Source organism: Micromesistius poutassou, assembly GCF_964030765.1.
Source record: "Micromesistius poutassou genome assembly, chromosome: 2".
Classification (NCBI taxonomy): Eukaryota; Metazoa; Chordata; class Actinopteri; order Gadiformes; family Gadidae; genus Micromesistius; species Micromesistius poutassou.
This window is the reverse complement of record NC_140272.1, coordinates 8,847,804-8,874,141: the sequence shown is the minus strand read 5'-3', so window position 1 is coordinate 8,874,141 and position 26,338 is coordinate 8,847,804. Positions and strand designations below refer to the sequence as shown.

At 44.4% G+C, this 26,338-nt stretch overlaps 1 protein-coding gene across 1 annotated transcript in view; it reads left to right on the top strand.

Moving 5' to 3' along the window:
* Positions 1-26,338, top strand: part of LOC311339370 (receptor-type tyrosine-protein phosphatase gamma-like) — a gene marked incomplete at its 5' end in the record, with an annotated part of 182,673 nt that overhangs the window by 70,695 nt on the left and 85,640 nt on the right. Inside the window, one exon of the mRNA XM_084464745.1 lies at positions 20,016-20,198. Within this exon, the coding sequence (XP_084320871.1) occupies positions 20,016-20,198 (183 nt within the window). The remainder of the gene's footprint in view (positions 1-20,015; positions 20,199-26,338) is intronic.

Here is a 26,338-nt window from a genome sequence, read left to right as displayed (position 1 = left end):
CCACCCCCGTGCACACACATAAATAACGTGACAACGGTTGCACTGTTATTTTGTTCTAGCCATGTTTCAGTTAAAAACATAAAATCCAGTTGAGAAGTGGTAATAAAATCATTAACTAAAAGAGATTAACTAAAAAGATTTGTTATTAAGAGACCTAACATTAAGTAGACCCATCCTGATGGGTCTACTTTATAGGCTTTAAGGTTGATTTTGGTTTGGAGGGAATAGGTATGAGATTTGAGAGGTTAGCAGTGTGTCTAAGTTTCCCTTTGTTTACTCTCTTAGTGATTACAGCAGGAATGCAAAAGTTGCCATGTTTTGATGTAGGCAACCTTAGGTTCAACAGATTATGCGAAACTTCCTTTGTGCTGTGTCTACGGCTGAACCCTTTTTTGTCTCAGTAATAAACCGCATTCCTACAGCATTCCTAGTCTTGGATCCTTGTCCTACCAGGTTATAGCATCACAAAGGTGTAAAATATTAAATAATTTTGGCCTTCTTTAACCTGCTTACTTGAAGTAAAGTTAAACAAACTAGCAAAGCTGTCATTTTAGATAATAATAAAAAGAAATGGGTCAAAATGAAGCAAAGCTCTGAGCTTTTAAGGTAACAAACAAATAAACAAAGAAAGAACCCAGAAGGTCTGTCTGAGGCGGTGTCCCTCGCGCTGTCCTCTGAGAACAGAGCCGAGCCGTCTGGGGCCCCCAGACCCCCCGGAGGTCTGGGGGCCCTCAGACCCTATGAGGCAGGGCCTCGGCGCTGTGCCCAAAACAGAAAAATGCCTCTTCCATAATCCAGCTGCCAATCCTCATCAGACTCACCTCTGCGGCGCTGCTAGCATCGGATACATAGCCACAGTCCATCACCCCATTAGGTGTGCGCACACACACACACACACACACACACACACACACACACATGCAGACACGCACACACCCACACAAACACACACAAACACACACACAAAGGTTTGACAGCTCTCTCGGCCAGCTTGACGTTGACGAGACCGGCTTGCGCTGTCGCAGTTGGTAGGAATTACGGGGCTCAAATGTTGTTGTCACTTGTCTGCAGCCGTCCCAGGTGCCTCTCGGAGGAGACACCTGGAGCAGGGGGACCGTGAGGGCAGGAGGGATGAGGAGCACGGTGACTGACTAAGAACATTGGCGTTTCACTGCCCAGGGATTAGAATAGCTTCTGTCGGCTGTGTTTTGTATATGTGTGTGTATATGTGTGATGTGTGTAGCTGTCTCTGCAATATTACATCTCTTCATTGTAGACATATAGGGAAATACGAATAGAGAAATATAAAATATAAAAATATTATTTTTTTCATTGTTTAATATTCTGCACATCAGATAATGACAGAGCTAATTGTTGGTATGAGAGGTCTCTGTTCCTCCCACAGCCTCCACCCACTGTGTGGTCACAGGGGCGGCATGTGGCTCAGGATGTAGAGCGGGTTGTTTTGTAACCGGAAGGTTGCTAGTTCGATCCCCGGAGTGTTGAGGTGTCCCTGAGCAAGGCACCTTACCCTGACTGGTCCCGATGAGCTGGCTGTCGCCTTGCATGGTTGACACCGCCGTCTATTTTTTTGAATGTGTGCATGAATTGGTGAATGTTAGGCAATATTATAAAGTGCTTTGAGTGGCCACTGGTTAGAAACCCGGCGCTGTGATGTGGACCTCTTTGCCACCTGTCTGTGACCTTGAGCACAGACCCCATCAGGAAGGTATCACCCTCGGCGAAGAGAGGACAGACACTCATTAGGCCACTACCCTGCCATTGGCTGGGGCTGCCCCACACATACAGCCCCTACCCCCTCTCTCCTCCCCCCACAAACACACAACACACTCACACACCACACGTCCTCCACTGTAACACGTGTGTGTGCGGACTTCCTCTTCACTTACCACCGGACCCTGTTTTAATTAATAACCTGTGTGGTGCTGTGAGGAAGACCACCCACACCATAGTCACCTCCATGTTGAGAAGAACACACACACACACACACACACACACACATACACATATGCACACACACACACACACACACACACACACACACACACACACACACACACACACACACCCATACATTGATGAAAAACAAACCACTTTGTTTACTCTCTCAAACTGTGTACTCAGCATTTGCAGCAGAAAATGTGCACAATAGAAATGGGCACATGTCTGCATACTCCGTACTATAGAAGCACAAATAATCAGTTGGCTAACAGTGGCCATGGGCATCAAGTCCCAGAATAATTTATTTTGTGTTCATTGGTCGATTGCAACAGAGAAAAAGAGCACAAGTGCATGACATGTACCACTCACACACTGCCTCAGTGGTTAGTGCGAGCAGGGAAGTCCTCAGTTCAAGACTCCCTCGTGACCCTGCCGTTTACTGGCTGGCAACAGAGCTCACAACATAGCCTGGAAGACTTTACTAATATTAAATATTATATATATATATATATATATATATCAAAGTCAGGGGCAGGCTTGCACTGGAATCATCACCATTCCATCACATTCTGTAAGTTTAATTTGTAGCCTCTTCTTTAAGTTTTGTTTTAGCCACTTCTTTAAGTTTAGTTTTAGCCTCTTCTTTATGTTCACTGTAGTTTGTACTGTAGCATATTCTTTAAGCTTAGTTTGCAGCCTCTTCTTTAAGTTAAGTTTGTAGCCTATTCTTTAAGTATAGTTTTAGCTTCATCTTTGAGTATAGTTTTAGCCTCTTCTTTAAGTATAGTTTGTAGCCTCTTCTTTAAGTTGAGTTTTTGCCTCTTCTTTAAGTTTAGTTTATAAGTGCTGCTTGCAACAGAGTGTAGGATGTCTAGGTTTTCCCGGGACAATGGAGATGAAAGCTTAAATGTAAGCGTAGCGTATCGAAAGTGGGGAGCACAGCAATATGCTGAGGGAGATGAGGATGAGGTTGTCCCAGGTGCCAACGTAATATTGGGTTTATATTAAATGCACATTCTAAGCAGAGCATCTTGCGCCTGGTTTTACTGTAGAAACAATTTGAGTAAATGCCTCAACATGTAAACATATGGCATTGTATTGAATCATACAGCTATCTGTCCAACGGAGCAAATCTGCATCATACTTCACACTTGCTTGTCAATGCGATGCAGCTTCTGTTGGTTTGTATAATGAAAGCCTTATGTAAGTATGTTGCAGGTAGATTTCGATTTTCCCAGCATCGTGGATACATGGATGGATAGCTCAATGTTGCCCTGGCTTGCATGCCCTTTGTGTGTGTTGTCTAAGGAAGATAGGACAGGTCCATGAGGACTGATTCAAACTGGCATGTGTCTGATTGCTAGGTAATGGATGCAGTGGTCAGGCACTGTGACACCCCCACTTATGGGTTTCCACTCTGCTGGTGACCTTTAACCTCAGGCTATAACCCGGAGGCCCGGTCTTCAGAGTACTCAGTCCAAGTGTTCCCAAGACAGCCCACATTTTCCTATCCTCGATTCGTTCACTTTCTGTTGTCTGACTCTCTTCTCAGTCCATTTATCTCATTATGTCCCGGCTATCTCCAGTGGGGTTGAAAATGAAGTGTTAATCTCTCTTCTCATCAATCTCGCTCACCCAGAAGTGCCCAACTCTCTGCCTGCATCGCAAAATGATGACTGGCACTTTTACTTGTTTAGAAAAATAAGTGCAGGAGGCTAAATTGAATTTTAATGGATCACACGTACCCCCAGTGAAAGGTGCAATCCATTACTGAATGATTATAACATTATTTGTTGCCAGTGTTGATTTATGGTATGTATAGTTGGATGGGCCAAAGGTGTGGAAGCGGCAAGGAAGCGGCAAGGAAGCGGCATGCTGTGATGATGGGCCTTTAAGTAGGGTAAAACGGTGGTAGAGCAAGCCTCTCTCGTACCTCCTCTTTCTTTGAGGAGGGTACCATGTGGGCAGAGCAAGCCTCTCTCCTATGTCCTCCTCCTTTAAGTAAGTAATAAAATAAAAAATAATAATAATTAAAAAAAAAATGCATTTTCGGTGCAAAAATAGGATAACTGAAATAAAAAGCCTATCTTCATATGGGTTTCTAACCCCTCTATCGTCTCATCTACTTTTTACTTTATGCTCAGTACCGTCATGATCGCTATAGTAACACCGATAAACAAACCCACCTCTTTGCAGTAGCGTGGTGCTTTCTGAAACTATTTCGCCCTCCCCTAACTTCCACTGGTTGGTTTGTGGGACATGCAAAGCAAGCGGTGGATGGGGCATTACACAAAGGCAACAAAAGACATGAATAAAGCTAACTCCGCTTAGCATGCTAATTGTAAACAATAGAACGTGCGCATTACATGTAGACCACTGCAACGTCGCTCAAACCGATAAACACTTACTTTCATAAGGTACGCACACCAACCGGCACATACGCATTTAATATGTTGCAGGCACTTAACTTGTATAGTAACAAACTACTTTAATTACTATTTGGCCGCAAACTTAAACGTGCTACTCGCCAACTCAGGCCGGATAAAGGCTGCACATGCCCAGCGTTGCTAGGCAACGTCACGTAAACAAAGGGAGTCTTTCGTACACATATTGAACCCAAGTTCGCGGGTTAACAGTTCAATAACCAATAAAAATGTACACAAGCACTGTTACGTATTAAACTTCAATAGCTCAATAATAAAACCTTTTAATAATACCTCTGAATGTACATTTTCTTGTCCAGAAGAAACCAGCGGCACAGAAGTTTTTTATTCAAGCAATGTAGCATGAGTTGGAGTGGAGTTGGTAATGGATATAGCCTACCCACGGGTGTCGCAATTTTTTTTTTTAAAACAAAATTAACAATAATAATGGGGAGGGGGGGCCAGAGGATCAGGGTAAGGTAAGGGGGGCGTTTGCTCAAAAAAGTTTGAGAAACACTGGTCTAGGATAATCAAATAAAGTCTGTCATAATAAAATAGAAAAACAGTTTAATTGAGTTAAATCGTACATCACTTTTTTTTATTCTAAGTGTGTGTTCAACACATCGGGCCTCCATCTTGAAGAGCACTCCAAGCCACTTGTTCTGATTCGAGAACATAACAGGGCCAACCTCAGACAGCTCAACCACACACCCACTAAGGGGGAGACCGCACTCCACGGAGCGGCAGTATTTTGGAGGGTTGAGGGAGAGTTGTCACACGAGGAAAAACAGTGATGGACCTCTAATTACTAGTCTAATTACTCTGCCTGAATGTGGTCCAGCTCTAAACTTATTCCGCCCTGCTTACGACCGCCGGCCGGGCTTCCTATTGGAAGTAGGCGCTGCTTCTGCAAATCTAGAAGCCGACAGCTGCTGTGTGAGGCAAAAAGAAGGCCAAGACAAAATCAATTAGAGGACACTCGGCACTCGAGTGAGAGTTGTTTGCCGGGGTCTCGCATGTGTTTGGGTGGCTGCTGGATTCAATTGTCTTACGTTCTTCTCTGCGGCTCAGGTTAGCCACTGTGTAGCTGTTCCCTCTCCGAGGACAAACCATCTGCCGGCTGATAAAATATGAAGTCTGTCTTGCGGGGACACGTCCAGGGACGGACTTATCCAGATTGTCTAGACAGAGAATGCTCTCCGCACTAGTCATTTCAGATCAAGCAGACCCGGCTCTCCAGAGCTGGAGACCACAGCCCACCAAACCTTTTCAGCGGACGCTATATTGCATTAACTTAAAACTAGTTTGTGTGTGGATTATTTGGACATTTGTTACATTTTTATTCCTTTCCGTAATATCTTCTGCAGAATGCACAGGTAGAATGTGGTAGAGCGGCCTCAGTGAAGTGTGTGCTCCTCTCTAACAGGTTACACTAGCGCTTCCATTCCCAAGTCTGCTCCACTCCCGGCCTCCACAGTTATCCGGGCACTTAGGGGCCAGGCTTTTGGAAGGAGATGCATCCCGGTGCTGGAGGCTGCAGCGGTGCTGTCCCCAGAGAGGCTTTGCTAGGCACCAGAAATCGATGCCGGCAGCTTATAGGCCATTTGAGGGCCTGACTCTCCCCTCTCATTCATCACCTCACAATATGGCTCCCTGCCCTGGAACAAACGCTCAGAGCGCCCCCTCAGCCCTGCGCGGTGGACATGTGTGTGTGGAGTAAAAGGATGTGTCTATGAGGGGAATCCAGCACATACCTCTTGTCGGCTGGTTTGTCACGGTGGGTCCAACCTCAAACATGAAAGCGTTTTTGGTTACGGATGAATTGCTGGCTTGTGTGTTGCATCGTCATTCGTTCTTAGTGAATACAGTCACACACACATAATGGAGAGGACACACACCCAGAATCACACAGGCTACACCACACACACACACACACACATCCATGTATATACATTGGCATTCACAGCAGGTAGGGAAGTTTGGAATGCTTTCCTCCCGGGCCTTAGCCCTCACACTGGGGGGGATTTGGTTATTTGATTTTATATTTTCTGTCTGTTTCTCCACATTTCTCCATGGCTTGGAGACTAGCTTTGTGTCCAACTGTCCAATAATGAAGTTTTCCATCATTATTCTGGAAGCAATGGTTAATTATTGATACTATTGTAAATAAACTGTACTCATTCAAATAACTGTACTTGTTGTATGTGGTAAAGAGACAGTAGAAAACTCCAACATAATACCAACCATACCTAATGCTTTGATACCCCAGGAACTGAGTATTAAGGGATTAAAGTTATTGCAGAAGAGTTGGTCTGTCTGTAGTGCAATATATGTTATTGCAGCCTGTATGAGCCAGGGGGTTAATATACCTGGTAATGATTTCACCTTTTGCTACGCTGCTGAGATTAGCTCTCCAACAGCGATTCTGCCAAATTATATGAAGGCTAATAAAAGAGTGTTGTGGGAAATCTGGGGTATCATTGAAAGTGCCTTTTGAGTTTGAAGATGATGCGATATTGAACATCTATAACAGGAATCAACTCATTAGATATGGCCTTTCACATATGAACTGGATTCATAAACATAGTTTTTTATCTTTCATCATATCTCTTCCATTTCCCATCATTTATATTTAGTTTTCAAAACATCACTGTGATAAAAAGATTATTAGAAATAAGGGCTGGGCACGTTAACGCGTTAATTACAAGTCGTCTTTTCTTTTACTTTAATTTTGAAATGTTTTGCCCACAGAATGTCAACAGTCATATCAGAAATATTTTTTGTTTTTAGTTCCACTTATTTTACATTTAATTACACTTGCAGTAAGTGACTGCCTGATAACAATTGCAGTAAGTGACAGCCTGTTTACAATTCCCAAATATACTACACTTGTAGTAACTGTTGGTTTACAATTTTACTAATTAACTGCCTGTTTACAATTCCCAAATCGGTGGTGTTCCGTAAGTTTCATATTCAACCCACACTGAGTGAGTTAATAAAACTACCTCATGATCACTTGGTCTAGTTTTTTCTTATTAAGTATATTTGACATGACTGATAATCTGTCATTCTATTTGATAATCTCATTTAACTGCAATTTGAGTGGATTTAATATAATATATATATATATGTATGTATATATGTATGTATATATATATATATATATATATATAATATCATTTTAAAAGTGTGATTAATCGCGAGTCAACTCACCAATACTATGCGATTAATCGCAATTAAAACTTTGAATCTTTACCCAGCCCTATTAGAAATTAATGTTGAATAAAGTAAAAAGTTCTAAAAATGTATTTTGCTGGAATACGTTTTTAAATCATTCAAGTTCAACAAACTATGTGAGTCAAGCAGTTGCTTTGAATGTTGGAATTAGAAGGTTTTTTCTTTGCAAAAGGGGATTATAATGTTTTTTATTTATGGCCATGGAGCAAAAGAATCCAATCCAAAACAGGAAGCAAGATGAATGACAACACAGCAGCAGAGCAGTCTGAACCGAGCAAGGTCAGAGGGATTTAAGGCTGGGAAAATGAAATGTTTTCATTCTTTCAGCCGGGATCAGCATTGTGACTGTCTCTTTGTTTGTGTAACACACACACACACACACACACACACACACACACACACACACACACACAAGCACGCACACACGCAAACACACACACACACACACACACACACACACACACACACACACACACACACACACACACACACACACACACACACACACACACACACACACAAATCAACAGCCGACTTGTTTTCCATCTTTCTTTACTTAACACAGCTGAATCATATTATTCATCACCTTCCATCACCGGCCAAATTCCCCTGTTACACCTAATCTCGTTCAACCTCAAACAAATCAACTTCTCACTGTTATAACAAGCTTCACAAAGGATCGGGGCAATTTGGTTTCAGTTAGAGTGTACACTGTTAGAGTTTACACTGTTAGAGTGTACACTGTTAGAATGTACAGTACACTGTTAGAGTGTACACTGTTAGAGTTTACACTGTTAGAGTGTACACTGTTAGAGGGTACATTACACTGTTAGAGAGTACACTGTTAGAGTTTACACTGTTAGAGTGTACAGAACACTGTTAGAGGGTACACTGTTAGAGTTTACACTGTTAGAGTGTACACTGTAAGAGTGTACAGAACACTGTTAGAGGGTACAGTACACTGTTAGAGTATACACTGTCAGAGTATCCATTGTTAGAGTGAACACTGTTAGAGTTTACACTGTTAGTATGTACAGTACACTGTGGGCAGTGTTCAGTATGATGGTGTACTTACTTTGTAAGCTGGTGAAATGGCTAAATGCTTCAAATAAACCAAATAGGACTTCTGTTTAACTAAAATAGCTCCAGCGGTGCTCATCAAATATTGTTCTTTTAACAACCCAAATCTGTTTCAATATTTGCATCCCTGCATATCTCTATGTGGTGCCCCTCCACCCCGTCTCCCTGTTAGTCTCCACTTATTGGCCATGTGATGATGGGTGGAAACGCGTGCGACCAGCAAAAGTTCTGGCACATTAAAGCGTGGGTGTAAGTGCAGCAGCTTTCTGACTTGCGATCCTTAGCAGAAAAAAGATATGTGCGGAGGCCCGTACATAATTACACCACACTGCTTGAAAAACCAGCGCTGCCTGTGGCCTTCTGTACCCTCTGTGAAACAGAGCGGCCATAGGGGAGGTTCCCATCGCTGTTCACGTTTCGGCCGGTATCATCACGGCTGCCAGATCCACGTTTACCCTCGCTTGTCCTTCAGCGAGGTGTCAAAGCAGAGGAAGGGCTGTGTGAAAGAATCTCATTTCACTGTGTGTCTGTTAACACTTATTGTGCTGCAGTGGTTTTGTGGGCGAGGAGGTTGTGCTGTCTTCAAGAGCCACACAGTTTCTAGTTTCTCTTTCACTTCACCTTGTTTTACGCTCCGCTTGACCAGGCGTGATGAGATGAAGGATTTGGCGTGCGCTGGGGACCGGGCCAGCGTGACTCGGGCAGGGTGTGGAAAGGGCACACCTGTCGTGTCCTTTTGTGTTTTAAGTTTGTGTGTTGGATTTGTTTGTTTGTAGCATTGGCATTTTGAATTTGCCTATTATTATTGGCTGCTTATCGTCGTATGCAAATGCATGTTTAACAGATATGTTGATTGTGCCATATTTGGGCATACTTTGGAGTGTGGGACATCAGTGTGACAGGGACTTCACACCGCGGGGTGTCTTGCCGGGGGGGGCGGGGGGGCTGCGCTGCGCTGAAGCCAGAAACTACCCGCATCGGCTGTCCCCCCTGTCCCCACTCCCTTTTTCAGTCCCTGTCTCCCGCACACCTTGGGTATTTGTTCTGCAGTCTTTATTTTTATATTTTTATGCTTTATGATAGAGTGAGATAGACACTCCGCACTCTTTTGAGTTCAGCTGTATCAACCTTTGACCGGTGAGATCTCGCTTTGGAGTCAGAAGCTGGTCTGGTCACACGTCCTCCAGGCCTCGCTCAGCCTCCCCGTTTCCCAGGAGGCAGAGAACGCTCCCTCTGTTGTGTTCAAGGGGAGCACTGTTCATACACTCTCCATATGGCGTCAGTAACTAAAATAGTCTTTTTGCTGACTCCTCCACTACCCATTTCCCTCGAGAAATTCAGTCCCATAAAGTGGAAAAGAAAAAGGTAAAAAAGTAAAAACTCCCAGAAAAATACCAATTAGGATAATCGCTCTGCAGGGAATTAAATGTTTTTTTTGTTTAGATGGATATTGTGTTTGTTTCCCCCCCAACACTTAATTTATGAGGAGCTCTCCAAATAAGTCCAGATAGCATATTGAACATTAATGGGACAGCTTCCCTGAGGTATCAGACGCTTTGTGGGGGGTGCGTCGTTATATTCTGACACTTTGGCAGCAGTGATCATTCCTCATTATGGCCAGCAGGCGTGTTTCCTGTGCTCCTCTCATGTTGATGAAGCCCCGTAATTGGCTGCTCTGAGTGACAGGTGATGTCTCCTAGGAGATAATAAGGCGGGCGTGCGGCCCACGTGGCGAGGTAGAGCCATTCTGAAACGCTCGTTCAACTCATTGAACCCCGTTCGAGATGGGGACGAAAACAAGCACTTATCGCCTTCTGCTAATCACTGGACGGACATAGAAGTTAACTATTTTTGTTGTGTTTCGGACAGATGCCCTGATTGCATGGATGCTGTAGGAAGATGCTCAAACCAGCTTAGAAATTGGAAAAAAGGAAAGGCGTGTTGGATGGATGATTCCCCGTCTCCATCCCCCGTCTTATATGGAGGAAATAGGGTTTCAAGTGTATGCTGTATAGTCAGGTAACAGAGTGGACCCGGTGTAACCTTGTTCAGGAGCCTCTAATGTACGTGCATATCCATTCCTCACCCAGTCCATTTGTCTCAGTTTCCATCCATCTCTCCATCGACTGCCAGCTCTTTATCTGTATCCTATCCTCCTTCTTTTCCATGTATTCATTTATGTTGGATGTTATCCAGACATTTACTTAATTCATGAATACCGATGAATAGATACCATAAAATGTTTCTCTGTTATCGTGAAGAAAAGGAAGCATTAAGAACGAGCCATGAAAACATAATTTAACAGATCACACATAGCAAAATGGCCAATCATTTAGCTGATCCCAAAGCACACAGAGCAAGAATGTTGCTTAATATACGTAGCGCAACCCAAGAAAGAGAAATCAAATCATATTATTTCAGTTTCAGCTCAAATCCGAACACTTCAGAATTCTAGGAAAGAGGTGTTGATTATGGTTCACGCCAACTTTGTGAGGCTTATTGTTTAGCTAGTGTACTCATCGTTGATTATGAGCGTTATAATATGTGTTAGTATATGCTACACGTGAACCTCCTAAGATGGCGCAATTTGATTGGTTCACTATCTCGGGATATTTGGCAATATCCCATGATTGAGATCTCAAACTCTGGATATTGTTTTGCGCACGTGATGGTCGTCTCGTCACGCAATAAAAATAAATAAACCGCTAATAAAAACAAATAAATCCCAGCAAAAAGTGTTATCTTGTTTATTTTTGGAGTGTTCACGTGTGGCATATACTAAAACAATTATTCAACTCTTCGACAAATAATTGTTAAATATGCGCTAGGCATTATATTCTCAGTAAGAAGCCTAACACTCTGGGATGCAGCAGACAACATAAACCGCTGCTCAGACCAAGATCCACATCTCCACACACAGCGCGGTGGAACCTCCTGGGTGTCAGGGTGAGGGTAAGGTGTCCTGATGTCACAAGGGGACCGCTACCCGGGCTCGGAACAGAGGGGAAGGTTCCTGAACTGTTGGCGGAGACCTCACCATTCACACCTGCTTCATCTCAATGGCCGCTTTATTTAGTGACATTTAGTGAGTGTATGGAGCAAATGTCCTTGCCACACTCCACCTCGGTGACTTCCATTGGGCTCCTGTGGACAAAGGACGCAGGGTGGGGGTGAAAGAAGACCAGTTTGTTGTAAAGGTTTGTTGAAAATGATACATGGCCTGGAGTAGGGATGCACCAATCCGACTTTTTCAGTTCCGATGCCGATACCGATGCTGGGGCCTTGCGTATTGGTCGATACCCGATATCGATCCGATATCATTGTTGATTTAAGAAACTACAAACTTCAACAGGACAAACATACTGAAGGCATTGGGTGACTACACCTTTCTTTCCTGAGACAAATGTAATAAGATTAAACAAATTAATGCAATGAACTATTACATAAATTAATGCAATGAACCATTTATTTATTACAAAAGTACAGAAAAAATGTGCAACAGCAGCAATAATCTATGCATCAGCATTTATATTCAAGTAAATAATTGTAACAGTAAACATTTGGTGAACTATTAAACAAATACAAAATAAAATACAAATGTTGAAACTCAAACTGAATTGTACTATGGACACACACAGTCACAAAATATTAAAAACAAGTAATAGCCAACTACACAACATGGTGCAATTCTACACCATTCATGGCTTGCTGGAGCTCTAAATTCTCACAGCAATGTGAAGTCAAAACACACTTTTGCAGATAATGTTAAAAGATAACATTTAACATTATCTGCATTCTGTTTACAAAGTGGAATTAGAAATAACTTAACTGAATATGAAAATAAACCAGTAGTCTGGTCAATTACAATAATAAAAAAAATGTAAACATAACATTTAGTGCAATATCACCAATCATGACCTAGTGCTGAAAACTTGAGTAGCCAGGATGGGTACTCTTTGCAAACTGAAAATGAGAATTTCTGCAGTAAACAGACAATAATCAGGTATTATATAAAGGTTCACATTTAGTGCAGTCTCTCACCCCTTATGAAGGATTATGGACAGTTGAATTCTCACTTAAGCTGCAATGACAAATTCTTTGTCAAGAAAACAAGCATCTCTGCTCTGTCTGCAGTCTGTCTATTCCTTTTCTCATCCACAATGTTGGACACAGTGCTGAAGAACCTCTCACTTTCGACACTGGTGCAAGGTATTTTTTCTGGCAGGTAGCCTATGTCTGTTGACATTCCAGTAATGGTATGGGTTGTCAGAAGCAGCAATGGTTTTCTCAGTTAAATATGCATTCAGCTGACCTTCAGGGCTTGAGCTGCTTGCAGCGCCTTCATCCTCACACTCCTCCAGAATTTGTTAAAATTCCTCAATAAAGCTACCTTGGAGCCGCTGCCTCTGCCTCTGCCTCTTGCTCTGGCGCGGTTTCTGCCTCCTTCCGAGGGGCCTTCTCCGCTGGCTGGAGTCTCTGTGTCTTCTTCTGCTGTGGTGCTCAATTCTCTCTTCTGAAGTTCCCTCAACAGTGCATCTTTGGCATGGTTAGCAAAGGCCTCACTTCTACCTGAAACAGGAATAGAACAGCTTAGGCTAAATATGAAACCATTAATAAAATTTAAAATCCTGTTGATGACTGATGTGACTTCACAGTTAGACTGCTTAAAAATATTGCACAAATGTATTCGCATTTGTATAATATAATGTATTAAATGTTACACTAAAATGTAGGCATCATATCACATCAAATACCATGTATAATGTACTAGTAGGGCTATTGTATTTTATCTTATAATGCCTTACCTGTCCTTGTACCTCGGGTCCAACACGGTGGCAATGGCGTACAAAGGCTCCTGCTCTGTATTGACAAATCGTCGGTTGACAGCATCCAGTAGGGTTTTCTTCATCGCTCGGACTTTTCTCGTCAGCTCCTCAAACGGTTCCAACACAAGGCTGGTTTTCTCTAGCAAGCCCCACTGGTTAGTAGTCAATGTTGTCGGCAAATCAAAGTCAGCAACATAAGCTCCTAGGACGCGCTTCTGTTCCAGGAGACTCTGGATCATCAAGTATGTGCTATTCCACCGTGTCCTCACGTCTTGCTGTAATCTTTTTCGGTTGCATTTGCATATGGACATGGATGTCCTGTAGCTCGGAGTAAGCAAGGGGAGACTTTTTAAAGTGCTTTACAATCGCTCTGCCGTTTGCGACTGCGTCACTCACACTTCTCTGAGACAGCAGGCCCTCGTTGACCACCAGCTGCAGTGAGTGAGCAAAACAGCCTAAGCTGCTCACACCCATCTTGAACATGGCCTTTTCCATATTTTTCCTGTCACTGTTGTGTGAACCGGGGAAATTCTTTGCTTGTAGCGCAGCACTACGAGGGGTCATGTTAGTGTCTAACCAGTGTACAGTTAGACTCAAAAGTGACATGGGGCACACTTCAGAGCTCCAGATGTCTGTCGTACAGTTCAAAAAATCAATGTCTTTTATCTCTTTTGGTGCATCCCTAGCCTGGAGCTCCATGTTGCCATCCAGGAGAACCCTATCGGAGTATGTGGGGATGGCTGGTCTAACCTGTGCACACTGATTACTCAAAGTGCAACATGTGTGCAGCCTGACCCAGCCCTAGAGTCCAATCAGACTCAGGCAGGTGAGGCTGCTCAAACCAGCCACCATCCACGCACACACTCACATGGAGCAATTCCTGTCCCCTATAAAATGCCCTATATGTAACTCCAGCACGACAGTGCTTTTCTGTCGCTGCTTATAGGACTCCAATTTTTTGGGATGGGAACATTAAAAGCCATACTGATCTGGAAGCGGCGATGGGCAGTTGGCTTTAGACCGAAATGGACATTGTTGAAACATGGTAATTCTTTATTTGGCTACTTGTCTATTTGTCTACTTTGTCTACTATTTGTCAAGAAGATCCAGATCAGAATCCCACACACCAGAGCCCTCTCTCTATACGAGCATCAAACCAAAAGGTAAAAGCTTGCAAATGTACTTTCAGTTGGCTTCCTTCATGTCACATCCTCAGGCTCTTTGTCAGCGGCAGTGTCAAGAGCTCTCTTTAAATCACAATGACATCTTAGTGCCAGGGAGATCTTACAAGGAGCACAAAGTATCGCTAAGCACCTGAGGGGAGCACGGAGCACATCAAAGCCTTGACAACCTGAGTTCTGAAAGGCACGGCGTAAGACACACTACCACCCCACCAAGTGAACCTATCCCTCAGCACAGAGACTCCATACTACCACCCCACCAGGTGAACTTGTCCCTCAGCACAGAGACTCCACACTACCACCCCACCAGGTGAACCTGTCCCTCAGCACATTGACTCCACACAGACCTTGGTCTGAACAACACATCGGATTTGATGTGTTGGTTCCTCGAGACCAGGATATCTAGTCCAATGTGCAAACTGCTTCGGTTGGTATGCAAGCGTCATTATTGGGATTAGAAGACAGACTCACAGAGTAGCATGGGGACGGACATGTGGATGGACTGCTGTGGACATCAAGTAGACTACAAGCCATCGCTGAATCGGTTTGATGGGAATGTAGAGTTGTTGACTAGAATCTCAAACATGGCATAACAATGGATCATCAGCAAAAACACAGACACACACACACAGATATAGATATAGATAGATCTATAGATAGATGTATCTAGATGTATATCGATATTTATATAGATATAGTTGCATATGCATATAGATATATATCTATAACGATATGCATGCCCCTCCCCAGATCCTCTCAGGTCGCTGTTCTGGAAAACAAACTAAGAAGTTTCTTTGTCTCATCTAGTCCCTCCTCAGCTCATTGATTTCTGCCACGTTGGTGTAATCCTGATAGACTGATGGCCCATATAGAGTCCACCACAAGTGGCCTACTTAGGAGGACAAGCAGAGAGCAGCCATGACTGGGAGAAGGCTGGATGAGGACACAGAGGGGGACCCTCAGTCTTCTCAATAGAACGTATGGACCATTTGGTTCTCAAGGTTACCATGGAACATCTCCCCAGCTAATTACCTTCTGTCAAACCCAGCTGGAATTCATTTGTCTTTGATATTGTGAGGCATTTTGTGTGTTTTAGTTGTTGTTGCATTAATTGTGATTCAGTTAAAGAGAGGTGTTTTGATGGTTCTTTCAGGGGGTTCTCGTTGTTGCTGTACATACTGCAGTCTCCTCATCCACGCTACGTGGGCAGACATAAGTGTCTGAGAGCAGAGCATCCACTGATGAGCACAGGATGGATGAGCCTCCCAGCACGGCCATACAGTGAAGAACACATTTGTGTTGTGTTGGATTTCTCTTTCTATTTTTACCAGGTTGTTGAGTAAATTGTGTAATTCTTATATAAGGCAGAGAGACACCTGGATGGGTGGTCACACTTTGCTGCTCTCACTCACGCATGCACACACACACACACACACGCGCGCGAGCGCACGTGCACGCATACACACACGCACACACGCACGCACGTGCACAGGCACGCACATGCACACACACGCACCTTCACACACCTACAAAAACACACACAGAGCTGGTTGTTGCTAAGCAAGGTGTTTTGGTAGAGGAAGGAGCCAACAGGGACGGGGACGTGTCACATAGGAGCCTGCGGGTTGATGCTGCTATCAGGACTGTCATTGCAGGGAGGAGGGCTGACTACGTGTGAGGACCTGAGATACGCTGGTGGCTCGTATCGTTAGCCTCCATTTAGCAGCAAGGGTTCCTGTTGTCTTCCTTTGTCTCCACTCCGTCTTTGCATGGTGATCACATCCACGTGAAACCTGTGAACAAAATTGTTTTGTTATGTTAACATTAGGGTTTAACAGCTCATCACATCTCAGCATAAATACATTGGAGGTTGGAAGGATGTTGTGATGACAGTATGTGCAACATCATGGGGTAAGTTCTGCCTGTGTGCGTGGGTCTAGTGGTTTGTGCACACTATCCAAACCATCAATTAGCCCGATGTGAGTGGAAGAATACGCCCAGCCAGCGCTCCTGTTCTCCCCCTCCATCACGGCCCCAGTGTAGTCAGCTGACATTAGCTAGTCTAATCGCATCAGCCAGCCACCCAGCAGCTGTCCAGCTAGACAGATCCATAGGCAGCGCCGGTCTTAGACAGAATCTAGACCGCGGCGATCGATAGCCACCTCCGGGCAAGGACTGTGGGAGAGGGGAGGAGAAGGAACCGGATGCCTCCTAATTTGATGAAGTAGACATTACCTGGTGCTCGCAAATGCATCAGGGCACCAATAATCATAGACAAATTCATTTTGGAGCTCAGGAGCCTGGTATTGCTTTCAATTAGGGGCACAGTTCAGAGCCATTATGGTGCATATGGTGTGGAAGGGTGAGGAGGCAGCGGAGGAAAGGAGAGACAGGGACCGAGAACACAGCTCTCTCTCTCTGGCCGCCTCAGAAACATACTCGCCTGGTCTCTCACAGGGGGCGGCAGTAGCTTAGGAGGTAGTGCGTGTTGACTGGTAACCGGAAGGTTGCTAGATCGATCCCTGGCACCCCCCGGAGTGTTGCGGTGTCCCTGAGCAATACACCTCACCCTGATTGCTCCTGACGAGCTGGCTGTCGCCCTGCGTGGCTGACTCCCCTTTCGGTGAGCGAATGTGAATTAATGGTTGTAAGTCACTTTGGCTAAAAGCGTCAGCAAAGTCCCCTGAATGTAAATGTCTCCTCTGTAGTGTGTAAAGGCCACGATGCAGCTTTGAGTCCCACCAGAAGCCATTGATTTGCCTGGCTGCGTCTTCGTCAGGTCAATAATCAGTTCAATAACATAGCTTTCATCTAGTACCAGCAAACAGCACAGCTCTGCTGTTGTGTTGTCCTCATGAGGCTGATGATGATTGGTGTGCTATTGAATGCCAAGCTGGATGCTCCTTACAGAGTCCTCGCTGCACTGCCTTCCACTCTGTCCACGTGACCACGTTATTATTTCTGCAACGCCTGCAACCACACATACAAGCGGCCTAGTGGAGAAACAAGGGTTTAGGACTAACAAGGGCTCCACTCATTTGGATGAGATTTCTTCTGACATTTTGTATGGGGAAATTAATTAGGACCTATCAGGCACACATGGCCTATTATCTAGGTTATCTGTCCCACAATAGCTACCAGTTACACTGATCGCGACAAATCAGAAGTGAATGGCCAGCCACCGCAGACACACACAAGTTCAATGGCAGATTTAAATGTCATGCCATGCACAATATCCCCTCGCTAATTAAAATAAATATATCATCCCGGTTGACACACAAAGCCTCACCATAAAATAGTGTTGTAAATCTACACAGAGTGTGTAGTGGGAAGCTCAGAGATGCAAACGATTGTTGATATGTGTGTTGCAACAAATATAATTTCCCTTTGGGGATTCATAAACGTACCATCCATCTCTTTTATGGACAACTTAAACATTCCTTGAGAAAGCGATTACTGTGAACCTCCAGGTTGGGTGTGTAAATCAGCCCTAGTGCATGTGCTGCTCGCAGCTGGTTACTGCATACATGTGGAGCCCAAAGAAGTCCTGACTGCCCACATTCAGTGTGTGAAATACAATCAAGAGACGAGAGATGGAAACAGAGGACGCTCTGCCGTCACTCTTCCACAGAACCGTCCATCAGACAGACTAACTGACTCTCTGCAGCCTCACTCCAGAAAACCCACTGTCCATTAATCTCTCTCTCTCTCTCTCTCTCTCTCTCCCTCTCTCTCTCTCAATTTTGTACCAGCTAGGGTAAAAAATGTGACTGCACTGCTACACTTGCCTCCGGCTCTCACTCTGGAAATGTACTGACGCACACACACACACACCAGAGGGACAGCTGCATGACTGTCTAATAGTCACAGTGCTGTCTGCCTTTTTGTTTGTTTTCATCTCCAAATAGTTTGCAATCTTACCAGGTTTGTTCATAGGCTTTTTCTGACCAAATGAGGAAAGCTCCTCATGGAAATTCACCACAGCATAGTAGTATTTGAACTTAAATAATTGTACCTATTTGAAATGACCTTCAGTCACCCACGTCTTAAAATGCGTCTACCATCATGCGTGACAGTGGTTTAAACAGTCAGGGCTGTCTCTGACCAACCACTCCTGGAGCTTATAGAAGGGTGACTTTTGTGGGTGAGTTGGAACAGTGAGTTGGAGGGGAGCGTTGGTGGGGTGACTTGGTAGGGTGACTTGGTGGGTGAGTTGGAGGGGATACTGGGTGTTGGGACCATTCTTCCCTAAGAACTGTCCTTTACTGATCACCATACCAACATCTTCTGTTCACAATGTCCTCCAGAATCAAGCTAACATATTTCGCTTTTCTGTTATTGTTGTTAATAGTATATTATTATTATTATTAGCATTGTTATTGCCAACACTAAAACATGCTCATTAATAATGAAGGACATACACTAACCCATTCCACAACATCAACCCTCTATTAAATATAAGTATCTAGAAGGATAATCTGCTTTTGGTGCATTGGATGTTTCCTACTTGTGCCTTGAAAACGCACAAGTAGTAGTATCCTCAAAGTAGTGTCCTCGGAAATGTGTAACTCAGGGCAGTCAATAGGGGCATTGTTTGGTCAATGCTGAGGCAATTAAACTTTGTTCCCACCACACCATCAGTGAGCCCCTCCCTTTCTGTACTGGGAGTAAAGAGGGGGGTTACATAGAGCACCTGATGAGATATGCTGAACACCTGGCAGCATTCAGGCACCACTGCAGCGTAGACTCACATCGAGACCCAAACACAATTCCAGGCATTTACAATGCCTGGTTATGCACCACATTCACATCTTATATGGACCACTCGCCACTTGTATTAGTAATAAACACCTCAAAGTCAGCTGATAAACTCAGTCTTTGAAAGACTTGTAGGGGGATTGTAGGGGTGTTGACTGAATCCCCACCCCCTGCACTGTTTTGTGGAGTTTGTACTTCCTCAAAGTCCGAACCCTGTAGCTTCCTTCAGCTGCCCCGTCGCCGTTACGTCAGTGTGCCGTGATTGGTCACTGCGTGGCCACGTGACTGTACAGTGATTGGTCACTGCTTGGCCACGTCAGTGTACAGTGATTGGTCACTGCGTGGCCATGTCAGTGTACAGTGATTGGTCACCTGCTTGGCTACATCGCTGTATATAATCTGAAATTGATCGGCTGAATTAACGTGAATTTGATTGTGTTCTGATTCTGAGTGCACACCTTCATAATCGTAACCTTGTAACGTAATGAAAAGTAAACAGTAGATTTCCTATTGGTCCATCACGTTAACAGTGGTTTGTCTTCTCCCAGGGGCCCATGGGCCAGACGAGGGCTGGGCATCAGCCTACCCAGAGTGCAGAGAGAGGAACCAGTCCCCCATCAACATCGTGGACCACGAGGCAAAGGCTTCCCTGGAGTACCAAGAGCTGACGCTGGAGGGCTTTGACGCAGAGTCCTCCAATAAGACCTCTATGAAGAACACAGGAAAAACAGGTACCACCCTCACCCACTACCAATTGTAACCATAATACATTTATATACTGTATATTGTGGCAGTTTGATGGAACTGAGGCCTCCTTGGTTGTGAAACAGATGACAGGCAGGTTGGGGTTAAACAGTAACAGGGGTCTTATTCAATAATGGTGAGAGCAAAGAGGAGGGTGAGGTTTCCTGCAAGGGCTTCAGGGGTGAACTGTAAGCTCGGTAGACGGCCAGAGAAAAGGGGGTGAGACACGGTAGGCAGAACGCTCGTTGCTCAATCAGTTCATCCAACGGGGCCCCGAGGTAGGCGTCCAACATCCATATCTCGTTGAGTTTGCGGAAGTCGTTGCAAACCTTAGGATCAGATGTAGGGATGATGACAACGGGGCTGGACCACACATTCTGAGAACCCTGTGGACCTCTTGGGAACTTCCTTGGTGGAGAGAAGGCCCTAGGGAAGAAGCTTGTCCCAGTTCTTCTCCTTGACACCAATTTCACAACATCTGCTTTAATGTTTGGTTGAATAGTTCTACAGGGCCGTGGGTCTGGGGATGGTGAATGGAAGTTCAGATTTTTCTCACCTTGAGGAGTTTGCACATTTCAGCCATTGCCTTGGACATGAAACATCCTCCCGGCTCCGTTAAAACTTCTTCTGCGATCCCGACTCGACTGAAGAGCATGAATATCTCTCTGGCTACCCTTTAGCAGTGGCAGTAGCAGTGTGGCTCAGTAGGACCTCCGGGCCTCTTCAGGGCCCCTGTCTACTTACCGTACAGTCTCTCCTCCAAGGGAGAGGTTCAGTCTGCAGCTGGCCAACAGGCTTGTGGCCTCATGCAGGTGCTCCCCTCATGTCATGCAGTCATGCAGCAGGTGGACTGGGTAGTAGTGATGGTCAATAACATTTCCCATTGTGTCTTTAAGGGAAAGGGTGTGGTCCATGGTTCTGATCCCCTTTTCTCCCTGTGGAGGCTCTTTGGCACATAGACCCATTTGTCTAGAAGCCATTTGACTCGCCATTTGATTTCAATATGCATTATTAAAAATCTAGATTTTTAATAATATTAATAAGAAACAAACCTTTGGTGTAGAGGAGGACATGTCCAGCAGTTGAACATGCTGACATCATTTAGTATCGTGTACTTTCATTTCATCAGATAAAGTTCATGCATTAGTAGAGGCATCTCAGTCATAAACCGAAACCCCTTGTGACCTTGGTGTTGCTCGTGTCCAGGGTTTGACGTATTGCCTGCTAGCACTTATTCCGACCCCAGAAAGATCCAGTGTGTCAGAAGCCATTTGTGGGGCCTTATTTCCCCGGTTATTCAGAGACGATATCTCCATATTAGTAAACTTGTGTGGCGGCAGATAGCATTTTGTAATTCTGCTACCTGCTTTGGAACTCACAACAGCACCTTGTAGTGCTTCCTTGTCAGCCACAGGTATCTTTCACCATTTTAATCTGTCACTAAGATGGATGATCCGGCGCTCTGTGTGCCTGCATCGGGATCTGAAACGCTTTGAGAGCAGGAGGCCACAGGTGGCTTTGCTTCACTATTGACAGACCTGCTTAGAATGCAAACAGCCACCTAGTTACCACAATGCCAGCGCTCTGCATCTGGAGCATGCTTGTGTGTTGCAGAATAAGCTTTCATGTTCAATCATTTACGATGAGTTTTGGCAGACCTGGTTACGTTATTTATGATTAGTATCAAAATGATTATAATATGATTGTTTATAATATAAATAATATTACAACAATATTACTACTAAAAATAATACAATGTGTTCATACCATTGTTGTAGTGTGGAGCAGTAGTGACTGAAATAATAATATTTTGAACAATATTACTACTAAAAATAATACAATGTGTTAACATCATTGTTGTTGTAGTTTGGAGCAGTAGTGACCCGCAGGCTGAGGCAAACCAAACGCTCAGGGTTCGGGTGGGGATTAATCACCTCCAAACTACTTGCTGCAAATGGCCCTGTGCGAGCACCACGGGACGGAGACGTACTCTAATTACTAATGTTGGGAAAGCCTTCAGTTATTGATCGGTGAGCAGTGGAGTCAGCGTTTGTGGAGAAACAGCCAACTTCTTTAGATGATGCAGGATTAGGCTGTTTGGTCGTGTCTCCCTGATCAAACGGGAGCTGATCATCTCCAGCCCTTTGAGGTTTTGGCTGGACTGCTGAGTCCTAACTTTGACTTTGAGAGGTCAGAGATTTGTGGTGAGCCTGAATTGTTTTCAGCCCCAGCTTGTGGCGCAGGCGTCTCTTCTGCACCCGATGCATCATCCCATTGAGTTAAACCCAGCCGGTGAAAGGGCCAAAGTGTTTGTCTGAAGCGTGGCGATAATACAATTATATACGTGTATGGAGTAATGGAAAGACTAGAAACAGGAGTCCCTGTGGTACTGCCATATTCAGGATGTGGGGAATGACTGATCTAAGGAACCCCATGGAGGGGGGAAGGAGAAGAAGGGGGTGTTCTCAGCGGTCTGTCCTGCCCTCCGGCCGCCCTCTCCTCACTGATGGAGCCGCAAAGACCTTGAGAAACGTCCTATCTAGCTGGTAATGAATGTCTTGCTTCTGTGATGAGAAAGCATCCTTCGGACTGAGGGAATAGTTAAATCAGTCAAGGGAGGAGGGTAAGGTCAGTAGTCATGAATCACTTGCCTCTAGCAGTAGAGATAGCCCCGTCTCTAGTCAACCACAAGCTGGTGTGATTGCTTTTTCTAAACGGCTCAAATTGTTGGAAAAAGTCGCAATTAACCTCAACACTGTTTGTAGTTATAATTGTAAATTGATTTGGTTAAAGGTGTCTACTAAATGGGGCTTATGATAAACGGCCCACCCGCTGTGGGATCAGAGGTGGTCCACCAGCGCTGCTGGGAGGAAAGGCCCAGTAAACCCAACTGGTGGAGGACTGGTGTCCGAGCTGAGAGGCGCACGAGGCTGTGATGCAGTCTGCAGGGTACTCAAGTTAAGAACCCCCGTCCCAACACACACCCCCGGCCGCGTTAAGAACCCCGGTCCCCACACGCCCCCACGCGCCCCCCGGCGGCGTTAAGGACCCTGGTCCCTGCCCCAAAAATGATGGAAATGGAATCGACTCAGAAACCTTGAAATAACATTTTGAGAAGACAAGTGGTGCAGTAGCCAAACACAAAAACAAAAGACGGTGGGGAGCAGCCGGCGCGGTGTGCCGGCTCTGCCTGCTCCATAATGCATTGTTAACAAGACAAATGGCCCCCTGCTCTGCCGGTGAATTATGGATCACGTGCTGTGCTTTTTAGAAGTGACAGCTGAGCGTTTTGTCTGACTGATCACCTGATGGAAATGCTGGTGAGCTACATGACAGTGGGGAGAGGGAGGGATGGGGGTCCTTAACCGGGCACTCTCATTGATTGCATTTATTGATTAAGTGAGGTCACACGTATGACATTTCCTTACAAATAAAGTTTGACCACTCACCCTGAGGGGAAACAGGCATTTATAATCGTAGCCAGAGGTAAAGTACATTCCGGGATGTGTGTTTGCATGTGCTCATTCGTCTCCAGGTGAATGGATGAATAATCAGTCATTTCAAATCTGCTCCTTCTTGCTCTATGCACGACATCTTTTGGTACAACTTAGATTTCTTAAAATGACCCCAAACACAACTTTATATGCAATTTAAAGATAATATACTTAGAGCTACATAATGATGATGTGGATTCCCTGTTTATCCTTACCTGCCAAGTTACAACAATCAGGTTTAACTTATCATCATCAACATATGCTGCGGATTAAATTAAATGAGAGCAAGCCTTTGAAAGAAGGGACGAGCATTTTCAGGTTTTTTCACTAGTGAGACATTTAGATTTAGTACGAGACTAGTAAAGACAAATCTGAACGTGGTCATCTCCAAACGTGGGCCTATTTAGGGTATTTTTTACTGATGGGGTCTTAATCAGGGATGTTCCTTACGGCTCGTTTCCCTAACGATCACCCAGGCGGTTGGTGAACAACAGATCAGGTGGTGAAAACACCATTTCAACCGTTCATTTGAAAAGGGGCAATGGTTTAAGCTACAGAGGAAGAAGAACCTTGTTCACCATTGCATTGTAGCGGTCTGCTGTTTACCATGTAGCGTTAGCGTCGTAGCATTCCACGAGCAACTGTGAGGATGGACGAGCAGCTGTTGGCCGCGGTGTTATCCTCTCCACAGCTGTACAGCCCTGCATGAGGGTCAAAGTTCACAACAGGACATCACACAAACTGGCGTTAACTGAAGTGAAACTCTAAAAGTAAATCATCATCTATCAAGACGGGAAAGCAATGATCTCGGTTCTTCAGATGTATTTTTATCGCTCACCGATTACTTGGGATGAGTGATCCGTCATCGATCACTCAAACTTGGTAAAGAAAGTTAAGCCATACGTTAATATAATCAGGTGTATCACGGTTCCTTTATTTTTAAACCGACTGAAATCAATGATATTTCACAGAGAACGGGGTGAGTCAGTGTGTGCTCAGCTTCAGAGCTCAATGCGGTGAGTTCAGACTTCTTCATACATCCATGGCTATTATTCTATAGGCCTCATCTCATTTAAATAATTTATTTAAATGAAGTCCTGAACACAGCAGCTCACAGCGAAAGTGAGAGCACCGGGTAGCAGTGTCTGGGTGAAGGCCACTGGGGGGAATGGGGGCCAGGGTGAATGAAATAGCCCCAGGTTACTTAGCAGACTTTCAAGATTTTCTTTTCAGAGCAATTTGACTTTTCTTTTCAACTTCTAAACAATTACGAAAATACAACCGCTGTGCTGCTTTGAAGCCTTTAACTGGTGTCAAACTCCAGCCTGTCAAAATTAGGTTCTGGCCATGTTTGGTTTTGGTTTGAATTTATTTAAAATTTTGGGAAAGGTGCACTTATTTCTTGTTTTATTAGACATCCCATCCACACCCAGACCTCATTTAAACATATAGAAGATATGTAGTTGTTGTAAGCCCAACTAACAAGCTACCCACAGGGCTGGTAGAGTAGAGAGAGAAGTGAGAGGCAGGAAGCAGCAGTCTGTCTGTGGGTAAGAAGTCCTCAAAAACCATAATGGACCAGCGAGAGAATGTTAGCTCACTGAGGTCACACACTCCCAATCCATTGTAATGGAACCACATGAACTGTTTGTTGCACTTTAAGTTTGATCGTTCTTCCAGCCGAAGACCTGGCAAAAGTCTTGATGCGGTGACAAACCAAGTCACGTTCCTCACTTGAGTGCTCCATCTAAACGGGCCAGAAATCTCTGGTGAAACAGGGAATGGAAGTGGTTGTGAAATTCAATCAGTGCAGGAAATCTCGTTGACAATGGGAGCAGTTATTTAAGGTCACACCAGTTAATGGAACATAGGAATCCTTTTAGTGCCATTCGTGAATATGATAATGATGGCCTGGTAATTCTGACCGTTTTTTCCGCAAGATGTGATTGGATAACAATGGGCCTGACTTGAAGGGCCTATTTTCAGTTTGAGAAGATCAGCTAAATAGCACAGCGGCATGGATATTCAATTTACATTTTAATTTATCATTTGAAAGTTACATTGCACAATTTTTAACACAATTGTTACTAGAGTTCTCGCTTGCGCGTTGTGCATGCTCAACCTCTAGTTATAATTAAACCCATTCCTATAATGTGGAAACCCCAGTCGATAATGTAACACATTTCTGAGCGCATAATATAATAACATTTTGCCTATAATGTTACAATGTATAACATTTTGGTTCACCTATTACGTAATGCAGCAAGCATAATATGCAGACATCGATGTCGTTCAGACATCAGTAGAATCAATGGGGGGTTTAGGGGGGTGGGCTTGCAAGGGATGGGATATGATGTAGGGTCTAAGTTTGCAAGAGGCGGGATAAGTGCGGCTGCTGTCACTCTAGTTTGTTTTGGTTTGACCATAGACAGCATGCAGGCAGAACGGGCAGAACTCATCACGATCATCTTAAATGTTGCTGCAACAATGCATCATATATTCCGTTGCATCCACAACATCCAACGCATTGATCGATGAAAGATTGGAGCATGAGTTAGAGACAAATAGAAGAAACAACGAACAAGAAAGGTGTCGCGAACGACTGCGTTACCGGAGTAAGAGAGTCTTTTATT